This window comes from Corticium candelabrum, chromosome 14 (genome assembly GCF_963422355.1).
Source record: "Corticium candelabrum chromosome 14, ooCorCand1.1, whole genome shotgun sequence".
NCBI lineage: Eukaryota > Metazoa > Porifera > Homoscleromorpha > Homosclerophorida > Plakinidae > Corticium > Corticium candelabrum.
Window position 1 is genome coordinate 7,018,820 of NC_085098.1, and position 12,500 is coordinate 7,031,319.

The 12,500-nt window shown below is 42.4% G+C and overlaps 4 protein-coding genes across 5 annotated transcripts in view; 1 reads left to right on the plus strand and 3 right to left on the minus strand.

The window, feature by feature from the left end:
* LOC134190243 (dnaJ homolog subfamily A member 3, mitochondrial-like) overlaps positions 1-1,977 on the minus strand; it is a 7,237-nt gene extending 5,260 nt beyond the window's left edge. The window contains exons 1-4 of the mRNA XM_062658684.1: positions 1,833-1,977; positions 1,687-1,770; positions 743-828; positions 593-676 (exon numbers count right to left, since the gene is read on the minus strand). Of these exons, the coding sequence (XP_062514668.1) occupies positions 593-676; positions 743-828; positions 1,687-1,770; positions 1,833-1,977 (399 nt within the window). The remainder of the gene's footprint in view (positions 1-592; positions 677-742; positions 829-1,686; positions 1,771-1,832) is intronic.
* Positions 1,978-2,419: 442 nt separating this feature from the next.
* On the plus strand, positions 2,420-10,064 carry LOC134189523 (uncharacterized). Of its 2 annotated transcripts, none has more exons than XR_009971502.1 (20): positions 2,420-2,613; positions 2,684-3,665; positions 3,878-4,484; positions 4,745-5,596; positions 5,660-5,767; positions 6,277-6,351; positions 6,416-6,561; positions 6,631-6,771; positions 6,846-6,945; positions 7,261-7,443; positions 7,565-7,690; positions 7,761-7,885; positions 7,949-8,186; positions 8,399-8,602; positions 8,671-8,765; positions 8,821-8,888; positions 9,104-9,225; positions 9,435-9,511; positions 9,571-9,662; positions 9,764-9,811. XR_009971502.1 is itself a non-coding variant. In XM_062657822.1 (20 exons), the coding sequence occupies exons 1-20, from the start codon at positions 2,553-2,555 to the stop codon at positions 9,876-9,878; spliced, it is 4,572 nt and encodes a 1,523-aa protein (XP_062513806.1). In that variant the 5' UTR covers positions 2,420-2,552; the 3' UTR covers positions 9,879-10,064. The 2 variants fall into 2 exon arrangements, 1 of the variants encoding a protein (XP_062513806.1); XM_062657822.1 differs by having other exon boundaries at positions 9,380-9,511; positions 9,764-10,064.
* Positions 10,025-11,765, minus strand: LOC134189524 (AN1-type zinc finger protein 4-like). Its single transcript, XM_062657823.1, has one exon. The coding sequence runs from the start codon at positions 11,588-11,590 to the stop codon at positions 10,202-10,204; it is 1,389 nt and encodes a 462-aa protein (XP_062513807.1). The 5' UTR covers positions 11,591-11,765; the 3' UTR covers positions 10,025-10,201.
* A 58-nt stretch (positions 11,766-11,823) lies between these two features.
* LOC134189550 (U3 small nucleolar RNA-associated protein 18 homolog) overlaps positions 11,824-12,500 on the minus strand; it is a 5,891-nt gene continuing 5,214 nt past the window's right edge. Inside the window, exons 12-14 of the mRNA XM_062657858.1 lie at positions 12,238-12,286; positions 12,031-12,170; positions 11,824-11,952 (exon numbers count right to left, since the gene is read on the minus strand). Coding sequence (XP_062513842.1) covers positions 11,934-11,952; positions 12,031-12,170; positions 12,238-12,286 — 208 coding nt within the window. The 3' untranslated portion in view covers positions 11,824-11,933. The remainder of the gene's footprint in view (positions 11,953-12,030; positions 12,171-12,237; positions 12,287-12,500) is intronic.

A 12,500-nucleotide genomic window follows, 5' to 3' on the forward strand; every position in this document is an offset into this window, starting at 1 on the left:
ACAAACAAACAGACACACAAACAGAAAAACAATCAAACAGAGACAAACAAACAAACAGACAGAAAGACAAACAGACAGAAAGACAAACAGACAGAAAGACAAACAAACAGAGACAAACAAACCGAGACAAACAAACAAACAGACAGACAAACAAACAGACAAGCAAACAAACAGACAAACAACAAACAGACAAACAAACAACAGATTAACAGACAAACAAACAGACAGACAAACAGACAAACAAACAGACAGACAAATAGACACACAAACAAACAGACAAACAAACAGATAGACAAACAGACAGAGACAGACAAACAAACAGAAAACAAGCAAACAGAGACAAACAAACAGAAAGACAAACAAACAGACAAACAGAAAACAAAAAACAAACAAAAAACAAACAAACAGACACACAGACAGACAGACAAACAGAAAACAAACAAATAGAGACAAACAACAGAAAACAAAAAAAGATAAATAGACAGATAAACATACAAACAGACAAACAAAAAAGACAAACAAACAGACTAACTAACAAACAAACAAACAAACAAATAGAAAATTAGAGAAAACGCACACACTAGTATATAACCTCATACGCTTCCCCAATTTCTTTAAACTTCGTTGCTGCCTTCTTGTCATCCTTGTTCCTATCAGGATGATACTTTTTCGCCAACTAATAACATTCAACACTCACATCATTGTCAAACCAACAACCACCTGGCAAGTGTATTGCAATCACTTGATAATAAGCTCTCTTTATCTCATCCTGACTAGAATCCCGAGAAACTCCAAGTAACTCATAAAAATCTTTCTGTAAACTCGTTGCTAAACAAACAAATTGTGAACAATAATTCGACAGCAAGAGATAAAGGTAACCAGACAGGCACACAGATGGTAGACACACTGGTCTGTGGACAGACAAATAGAGAGACAGACATCCAGAAACAAATGTTGATGAATATAGATAATTAATTAATACATAATATATTTAAATATAATTAATATATTTAAATATAATTAATAAAAGTCACCGCAGTGGCTCAGTGGTTAGCGACAATGGCTACCACTCCATGGTTTGGAGGTTCAAACCCCAGTGACAACAGTAAATTATGAAACTTGTCTGTCTTTCTTTTTCATGTTTCTCTAGCTTTATCCATGAGACTATGACTCATTTCAGTCATTGGGGAGTTCCTGTGTTCTGGCAAACGGTCCGTTGACGATGATGTTCAGTGCTTTCCTGGTGGTCATTTATATCCACTAGGCGTGCTGTATCGAGTTCGCGGTCACCATAATGCCTGCAATCTATATCAAATTGGCTAGTCATTGATCGCCGTGTGGACTACACAGAAACATGTACCCTGCTGGGCTGACCTGCCAGGTTGGTGGGCGCCCAGATGGGGGTAAAGACCCCACTTGCCCATTAAGGAGAGGCATAGCGACACATTAAAGTAATATACGTAATTAATATAAAATAATGTTTAAATATAATTAATATATTTAAATATAAATAATTAATATATTTAATACATGCTGTTACTTATTACTAATTAATATTAACATAAAATAATATTTAACATATTTTATAATATTGATAGTATTAATAAATATCAATAAATAAAATTAATATTTTTAATATTTTTTATTTCTTTGTCTGTGAAGTCAGTCAAGAAAATTTAGTCCAACCTGATGAATGAAAAGTTGAAGCCTTAAATGGACCAAAACTGCCACCAATACATTGACGAAGAACAATTCTATTACTGTAGATCCCTAGACCACAAGCACGTTTCTCTAGAATAGAAGAAAAGAGAGAAAAAGTGTGTGTTTCTCACTTGACTGTGATGAGCTGCCACGAGACGTTGTAGGGTTACTGAGCTGCGTGAATCCACGTAAATTAACGTGCGCTTTATTTCTTTTACACACTCGTGTCCAGACAAGCGCTCGACTACAGACAACTTCGCGTGATTGTGCTGCCATCACTTTGCGCATGCGTGATTGCATTATGTTCGCTGTGTGTGTGTGCGCGCGTCTGTCGATCGTTTTCCTCGCCGGACGTATTTCTGTCTTCTTTGTATCCGGTTTGTCCGTAGACGTGACGGACCTGTCAATCATTGTTGAGTGTCTCCACTCAGAGTCATACAGATGGCTCTGTCTCCACTCCTCCCCCGCCTCGAGCTCGACGTCGATGTCGACGTCGACGTCGACCTTTCAAGAATTCGAAGGAGACCGGACGCGAGAGGTCGCAGTCTATCGTCGCTTGCATGCCATATCTGTACATGTTTGGCAACTAGAAAGCAGACCCGACCGTACAATACCTTCGTTTTACGAAACCTTTTGCTTGTTTGTCTGTATGCAGATTGTGCGTGTGATGATGTCACTCTATTAATTAATCTAGAATTTTGTAGAAATTGGGAGTCAAATACTTACCGTCTTTTATCATGTGTAAGTCAGACGGTATTGTCTTCGAAATCTAGTAACACTCCGTCTCTGAAAGAAAAGTTTATTCATGAAATTTCACGAGATGTCACGTGAGGTCGGTACCAGGTTGCAAAATGGCTAGAAGGAACGAGAAGGGTGTCTGCCAGTCTGCGTCTCTTCCGACAATTTTGTTAGGTAATCGTACTTTCTCACGTGCTGATATGCATGTCTAGGCCCGGAACTCTACCTATCTATGTTTACCTAGCTGTTTCAGCAGCAGTTCCGTGGCTGTGGGTTGTGACTTCTACAACAGTGACTTGTCCATTTTCGTTTCCTCGTTCGTTTGAAAATCGGACATCAATCTACCTGGCAGCATGTCTCAATTCATGTCTCTACGAAAATGTGACTGCACCACGAAATTGCTATGTCGAGGACTGTATTTCAGGCTGTCATATCGATGTCTCTATGAGTTTTGATCAAGAAGAATACAGAATTACAGTTAGGGAGTCGACGATTAACGGCACTCATTTGCTTTCTGTGCATCTTGTGCCATCCCTTTGGAATCTCTCCATATACTTTGAATTGCGCACAGAAACGGATAAATTCAATATTGATGCATCAGGAAATGTCACATTAACTCGTCCACTTGACAGAGAGATCCAAGGTATTCATACTGTTCAAGTGGACGCACTGCTGTCCAGCATTCTTGATGTTCCACTGTCAAAAAATCTGTTCAAGTCTGAAGAGATGACTGCACAAACTGTGATCACAGTACTAGTGGAGGATGACAATGACCATGTGCCAGCATTCACTCTTTCTCAATACAGAACTGCCATTCTTCGTGATGAGGAAATAGGAGTTGTTGTGTTGAGAGTCATTGCTGTTGACCGAGATGCTACTTTAGCACACAGACATCTCACTTATTCTTTAGAGACTCCGTTTTCATCAGTACCATTTGCTGTGGACACTGCAAGTGGTGCTCTCACAGTAACAGGACATCTAGATGAAGATGACTACATGTTCAGAGTGATTGCTACAGACGGGCATTTTAATGCTACTGCTGATATTGTTGTGGGGGTTGTGATAGATGCAGAGCAGATGTGTGAGCCCAATCAATGTCTTCCCAATGGTCGATGTGTACCAAAGCAGGGAAGTTATGATTGTGTCTGTGAGGTTGGGTTTGTCGGTTTGCACTGCCAAAAGGTGGAAACGTGCACACGAGACTCGTGCATTTTGAAAAATGGAAGGTAAAGTGTGTGTGTTGCGGTGTGTGTGTGTGTGTTGCGGTGTGTGTGTGTGTGTGTGTGTGTGTGTGTGTGTGTGTGTGTGTGTGTGTGTGTGTGTGTGTGTGTGTGTGTGTGTGTGTGTGTGTGTGTGTGTGTGTGTGTGTGTGTGTGTGTGTGTGTGAATGTCATTCACTAATGATCTAGGACTGCAGCTGTATCTCTATTTTCTGCAGATGTATTGATGGACCACTTCTCAGTGGTTGCTTGAAACCAGCAAATACCGATTTGGCAGATCGTTACTTTGAATCACTTCCATTCAACAGCATACAACATTCTGCTATTCAGTTTTCCCACGTCACTAATCCTCATCTTTGCTACTCTACCGTGCAACTGGTTCACATAACCGGTGAACGATCCGCTCTCAAAGCAGACCTCAATGTCACTTACACAGCAGACGGTGATCTAAACATCACCATATCAGAGATTGAAGAGAAATCAGTCACAATCCTACTTCAAGTTTGTTGCAAGGAATTTGGTTGTTTCAGCGTACAGAACTGGCATGAAACTATGCTGCCCGTGCAAATGAGCCATGACTTCTCTTTGCGGGATGAAGTTAAAGTGACCATCGTTCGTTGCCCTCCTCTGCCACCTACAGACATACAGTTTGGATCAATCAGTTGCACGGGACAGGAATACAGGGACACGTGTACGATCACATGTGACTATGGATACGTCATCAAGGACCGCATAGTCCATGCAGAGCGTACATGTGGTGCTGATGGTAGCTGGAATGCCACTCAAGTAGTATGTTCGCGTATTGACTGCGGTGATCTCCCTGTAGTAAGTCTCATGCCCGTGTGCGTGCGTGCGTACGTGTGTGATGTGTGTGTGTGTACGCGTGTGTGTGTACGTGTGTGTGTGTGTGATGTGTGTGATGTGTGTGTGTGTACGTGTGTGTGTGTGTGTGTGTGTGTGTGTGTGTGTGTGTGTGTGTGTGTGTGTGTGTGTGTGTGTGTGTGTGTGTGTGTGTGTGTGTGTGTGTGTGTGTGTGTGTGTGTGTGTTCCACTTCAACTCGTATATTATTTGAGTGTCTCTTTAGTCCAACGTATCTCTGTCACGTGTTGAGTGTAACGGAACGAGATACTACAGCTCGTGCGCTGTCGTGTGTCCAAGCGGTCACGCTCTCTCCACTCCCGGGCGTCGTGTGTGCAGAGGGGATGGTACGTGGTCAAGTAACTCCACACAATGTATAGAGTCTGACTATTGCATATTGGCAAAAGATGATTGTAACCAACAGCACGGTGTCTGTCTGAGTACAGGAACAGCAGCATATCAGTGCTCTTGTACCAGTGGATATACCGGAAATGGCAAGTATTGTGGCATCGATCAAGACCAAGATGGCATACCAGACACAAATCTTCCTTGCAATCTTACTGAAGTCACATGTAAGGCCGATAACTGTCGTCAACATCCTAATAGTGGTCAAGAGGACACAGATAATGATGGAGTTGGAGATGCTTGTGACGAAGATGATGATGGAGATGAGGTGAGAGACAGAGACGACAACTGTGCGTTTGTATTTAATCCACTACAGAACGACACAGACAGAGACAAACGGGGCGATGAGTGCGACCCGTGTCCTTATACTGCTGACAACGGAGTTGATACGGATAACGACGGTCTAGGTGATGTTTGTGATTTGGATGTTGACGGTGACGGAGTTAGCAACGTTTCCGACAACTGCCCATTTCACTTTAATCCCTCGCAGAACGATAAAGATGGCGATGAAGTGGGAGACGTTTGCGACAATTGCCCGAACACAGCAAATGCTGATCAAGTGGATGCAGATGAGGATGGCGTGGGAAATAGCTGCGACTCTGGAGAAGACAGAGACAGAGATGGAATCGGAGATGGCACGGATAACTGTGTGTCCGCACCAAATCCTGATCAGGTCAGTAAGTAAAACTTGATCTATAAACAATGAAGTGGCTAGAAACGTTTTTGTTTTACTTAGTTGGATACGGACGATGATGGCTTGGGAGATGTGTGTGATACAGACGACGACGGCGATTCTGTTTCGGATCGTGTCGACAACTGCCGTCTTGTTAAAAATTCTGGTCAGGTATGGGTATTTACTGAACAGACAATCACAAGCCTTGAACACATCCAAGTAACAAATTGTAGTAAAACTCACAACTGCAAACATACTAAACGACAAATAAAAAGACAACAAAGCACAGACGTAATAGTAGAAGAAAACAGACGGACGGACGAGCGGGCGGGCGGACCACAGGCTGACGGGTGGGCGGACGGACAGGCGGACGGGCTGGCTGACGGACAGGAGGACGGGCTGACGGACAGGCGGACGGACGAGCTAGCAGGCGGACGGACGGACAGGCGGGCGGGCGGACAGGCAGGCTGACAGGCGGGCGAACGGACAGGCAGGCGGACGAGCAGGCGGGCAGACGGACAGGCGGGTGGGCGTACAGGCGGTCGGGCGTACAGGCGGTCGGACAAACAGATTAAACTGCATCATGGCACTGGCTGACAGAAGGAGAAACAACAGCAAAAAACTAGCTTAGAGACAAATGGGCAGCAATTGGTACCGACGAGAGTGCTATTTACATGCAGGAGGATAGTGATGGTGATGGTACCGGTGACGCGTGTGAAGATGATGCAGATGGTGACCACACAGTCGATTCACTGGTAAACAATCTGTTCTTCCAAACAGAGCTGCACTATCAACTTAATTAAGTACAAAATGTATCAGGATGTCTGTCCCTTCAACAAACACATCACTCTCACAAACTTCACAACATTTGATCGAATCGCAATAGACCCGATCGAGTCAAACCAAATCGAACCAATCTGGATCGGCAACGGCAACGGAGCAGAGATACTGCAGACAGAAAACAGGCAAACATTTCGTGTTGTTGTTAACCGTAAGCTCCATGTAATATACCGGTCGTTAAACATTAATTTTAGCGATCCTGGAATGGCTATCGGGCACGACGTGTTCGACTATTTGCAGTACGATGGAACGTTCTACATCAGTGACAACGTTCGTCAAGATCAACAAACGGACGACGACTACACGGGTTTTGTATTCGGATATCAAAACAACCGGTACACATACCTATACTACAAGATGTTACCAACATAGCAAATGATTACATTCTTGTTATATCTGCCCTCAACAGGAGGTTTTATATCTGTATATGGAAACGTTCTCACCAGCCGTTTGACATTAACAGCAATGACCCTCCTCGACCGACAGCATTTCGAGGCATACAGCTAAAGGTTGAATATTAATTATTAATTATTTGATTAATTGAAAGCAGCGGTTATAAGTAAGTGCTACGCAATAAAAATCGGCTACAAATTAATCAAATTAGTTAATTCCATAATTAATTTATTACTAAAAATATTGGTTACTTACAAATGACAAATTAATGACAAAACAGAAGTTACAAATTTAATATTAGCTACAAATTAATTAGATTTAATTAATTAATTAATTTAAAACACATCAATATTAATTAATTAAGTGCAATCATTGGTTACATATTATGCATTACATTACCTGAGCTGTTTCCCATTTTTCTTTTTCTTCAGGTTATTGACTCGGCGACCGGTCCTGGTCCAGAGCTGAGAGATGCCATTTGGAAGACTGACGGTACCGTCAATCAATCAAGATTACTCTGGTTTAGTGATGTTCGATGGGAATTCAACACTGCGTATCGTTGGCACTTGGTGCAGGATCCGGCAAGCGGCTATATACGTGTCAGATGGACACAGGCGAGAGGATTTTCAGCATTTATTTAATTATATATTTTATATTATATATTATATATATATATATATATATTATATATTATATATTACATATTATATCAATTCAAATTTCTGTTTTTGCCAGGGCTCGTTTGTGCTTGCGGACAGCGGTGCTGTCTACGATCGCACGCACTACGGAGGTCGAACAGGCGTGTTTGTCTTTTCGCAGGCACAAGTCACATTTTCTAACCTGAAGTATCGCTGTTTGACGGTAATACCGCGTGCATAACATTCAGTTGTTGCAGAGACTACAGAGGACTAATATACTTGGTTCTTGACAGAGAAGCAACTATTTACTGCAATTTTCGGAGGAAACTTCTGAAGGAGTTACACTTGGAATCACAGAAGATTTAGTTGGAGGAACGAGTTTTACATTGTCAGCTTGGATGTTCCTCACTCACAGTGGGTAAGGTCTCTCGCTAGTATATACAGAGCAAGATGGTATGATATGATTGTTATTGGATTGCAGAAATCCAGCTTGTTCTCTGGAACGAAACATTACGTTCGGGCATGCCAATTTGTCTGGACCGGATTTGGGCATTTTCCGACAATCAACAGACGATGAGGTCGATTGGACGGTTACTGACAAAGCATCCCCGACCGCTGGTAGCGGACCATCTGAAGATCACACCGGTAACAAAGGATTCTATGTCTTTCTAGACCTGCCATTTCAGTTCCCTCTTCGATTTACTGTCGAGGGATACAGGGTAAGACAAGCAGTGACTACAAACACTAGGTAGTAGCTTTATTTTCTCTTGCACTCCCCACGTTGCAAAAAAGCAGACCTATGCATCTTCTTTAGACTATAAAAATATTAAGCTAAATCGGTAACTAAATATTTGATCATTTTCTCTAGCCGTCCATCGTTTGCCTGTTTTCACTGCTTTGTTTGGGTCTTAACGTTCTCTTGTCTTTGCAGGCCATTCTAGAAAGTGTGGATTTCATCTCTTCGTCCGGTTGCACACTGTCGTTCTGGTACCACATGTATGAAGAAGTCAGAGATTTTATTCATATGGGCAGCCTGGACGTTGAGGTGTACTACAGCATTTACGGATGGTACCCAGTGTTCAATCGTGCTCTCAATCAAGGAAATCAGTGGCATAATGCCCTCATCGATCTGTCGGTCAGACAAGCGACTCTCCATCGAGGGTCACGCTTTCTTACATAAGTACAACCATCTTTGCTGTGTAGCCATTCAAAGGAACAATCAGAGTAAGGTTTGTTGGTCGCAAAGGTATCATTCAAGGTAGCAAGAACGAGATTGCTCTTGACGACATAACATTAAGGTAAAACCAAGAGCAGAGATTGTCCCCTAAATCTATTGAGATTTCTCTGCTACAGTTCTCTGTGCAGTCACCGAGAAGTTTGTGAAAAGACCAAGCCTCTCTTCGGATCTACATCAGCTGCAGGTAAATAACTATGCAAGACCATAAAAATGGACAGGAAGACCCAAACAGACTAGTTGACATACCATACTGACTATACAGAGTTTGTACAATACTGCTAGATGAGGGATACAAAAGATTACAAACAAAATGCAGATAAACAGCTCTCTAAGAAACAAGAATCTCGCACACAATCAACCTACATTGTGTGTACAAATGGCGTTTGTATTGCTGTATAGGCATTCACGTTCTATTGAGAAATAATTCTTTACAAGCCAGTGTTGCTACGTCAACAAAGCCTCTACCCTCGGCAACCTGGTTTCATGTGGCACTGCAATATGATGCTGCCAAGCAGACACAGGTTTGATACAATAACTCAGTTCTTCCATTCACACATCAATACTTCCTTCAATATATATATATATATATATATACTTCCTTCAATAACAGATATATATATATATATATATATATATATATATATATATATATATATATATATATCTGTTGTACAGTCACTCTTTTTCAACGGGCAAATAATTGCTTCTGTACTAATTGATGACGATCAAGAAGGGACTGACCTATCCAAACCACTTCTTCTTGGCCAGCATCTAGAATGTACACTGACTGATGCCTGGATTGATGAGGTACACGTACAGTACCAAATCTCACCATCAATTTTGTATACATTCGGTTGTTTCCAAAGGTTCGAGTGTGGAGGTCGGTCGTGAATGTCACCAATACATACAACAAGATAACAAGGGTTGATCAGTCACCCTATCTGCTTGCTTATTGGAGGTAAACAACACTATATACATACCCATGAGTTCATTGAGAGTCATGCATCAATGAACTCGTGAGACTGCACAAAGATTTGTTCCAATTGTGACGTTGTATAGATTTAATGAACCGTCAGGCAGACTACTGCAAGATGAGGTCAGTGGAAGTGACACCGAGCTGCCCGACACCTTTGGTCCTACTCAATATGCGAGTACATTAGACTTAGGCATGTAACACATATATACCTCTACACACAATGACAAACAAGAAAGTAGCAGAAAGACAGAAAACCAAATTGAACAAGAAACTGGAAATGCTAAAATGGTGTTTTGCCTAAGAAATATTGAAATCGAGTTGGTCTATGATGTGCTTGCCTGTAGTGACTTTATCATCATAAAAATAAATTCATCTAGTGCACAATGTGTATGTATCAAGCTTTCCCAGCATCACAGTTCAAATACAAGACTACACAATAGTTTACTACTACTGGCATATCGCCCATTGTACCATGGATATTACACTTACCCCCAAAATGACAGTTTGTCATTAGACTATAATTAGATCTTAGGTAGCTTGGGAGCTTCGACTACTGGATTACCCTGTCGAAGTAGTCGTCGTCCAGTAGCCTTATAATCAAATGTACATTTGTGTTCTTCGGCATATCGATGAGTTGCACAGAATAAGCCACCACAACGACACTCGAATGATGTGGCTAGTCCTGTCTTCTTCTGACAGACAGAACATCGAGTTCTTGTTGGCTTTAACGCCTTCTTCGGTTGACCTGACTTCGTGAAAGTGGGCAGTTGTAAAGGAGGTAAACAGCTTGTGATGGTGGACGTTTGACGATGCCTACTTGTAGGCTTGTTATCGGTGCTAATTTGGTGAATTATTGTCTTCTTTCCTTTCTTTCCAGCTGCTCGATGCAAAGGGAGCGTGGGTTCCTTAGTAATGCTGCCTGCTCTCCCATCCACACTTTGTAATGAGCGGCTACTTAGTCTGCTATATGATAGAAGACTAGGAGTCTCTGCAGCACTTTGGAATGTGGCTGTTGCTGCAGGTGTGATGTTTCGAGGAAGAGATTTCAGCTTCCTGCCACTGGCACTAGGAGATAGAGAGAGTGAAGTATTTCCTGCTGACGGAAGAGGGGGAAGGATGGAGCTACTCATACTGCTCAGTTCACTTGCCTGGGAGATAAGAGTTGTCTGTGATCCTCCTGAGTATCCCACCAAGTCGTGACACTGACGGTCATTGATTACCACTCTTCGTTTCTGTCTTGATTTCGATCTTACAGGCGGTGGTTTCGGTTTTATGTGGCGTTTCTTCTCCATCAGTTGCTTCATCTGACGCCTCAACGAGTTCAATTTGCTCAACATCGCTTCGTTCTCTCTCATTCGCTCTGACGTAAGAGACGCAGCCACAGCATCTTCATCCTCCTCCAGTCCACGGTTAGAGTATTCTCCGCTACTGCGCGAAGACGCACGTGATTCAGACAATGGCGTCAGGGTTCCATCGCCTCGGTCGAAAACACGAAAGAAGTTAAGCTGATCTCCTTCTCGAAACACGAGCAAAGTCACCTGCTTCCCTCTGCTGTTCTTCGGAGCCGGTACGTTCTCTACAAACTCTTCAGGATTTGCCTCGACGAAGTCAACCATTTCTCTCAGAGCATCGTCGTCAATGAGAGGAGGCAGAGTCCTGCGGCTGCTGTTAATCGGACCGCCTCTCATCGAAATGACTAGTCGTAGCGTCGAGCCATGACTGATGCTGTAGTCGTGAAGATAACAGTCGTCGTTCAGTTCTGTTGTTCTGTACAGGAGGCGCTGAGCAGGAATAGGAATGTCTTCCAGGCGCTGAAGCTTTGCTTTGACGCTCAAAATCGTCTCGAAAGGACTCACACGCAGCTCATAGACATTCCCAGTCAGCGTCTCAATGAAGATGTCCATTCTCATTGAAAGTTTGAGGTCCGACGAGGAGCCTCACGAAACACTGACGGTACTGTAGCTTAGAGAGAAAACGGGAAAAAACAGAACCGAACCGAACTATAAGCGCTCAAACGACGTTCCCTCTCCAGCTTCCCCAGCATTCCACATCATCTACTCACCCCACACGTAGGCCGTCCGTGGCAACGCGTTCTACGCATGCGTACTCCACGCGCAACACACGTTTCAATTACAAACCAAGCAGAAATCATTTAAAATTTTGTTCTGTGTACAGCTGTACGCACGTTTTCCCTACAGTCATAAGTTTTGACCACATGACCAAGGATAACGCCTACATAAACACTAATAACTCTCATTTGTAATGGTTCAATCTACAGACAACAAATTATAAAAATAATTACCAAACCATTGATTAGTTCTTAAATTAAACGATTTAAGTTTCATCTTACCTAAACAGAAGAGCCTTTCCTTGGTCATTACCCACAGCGAGGTATTTACTGCGAGAAGAGAAGTCAAAGGCATTGACATGATTCAGAGGCAAGTTTCTGTTTGGCCAGTTCGAAAAAACGGTGAGAGAAGGAACATGCAGCTAGAAATAATAATAAACAATGACACACACAGATCACAACTAACATTATTGATAGAATTAAGTGTACCAGACGTAAGCCATTCTTTACCATCTTAGACGAGAGAGCCAACACTTCACTGTACACAAGATACAAGAACAAACACTGTGTAACGATTACCACAGGAAACAGCAGACATGTGTGAGTCACTTGGACAGTTAATATTTAAATACTTCACTTATAATTTTTTAATTTTTTTTAATTTTTAGATTTTATATTCTCTTATAGTTGGCAAGTCTACTGCATTCACTTTTATGTGTCTTTTTGTGCTCTATGTTCTTCCCTTCCAGCTG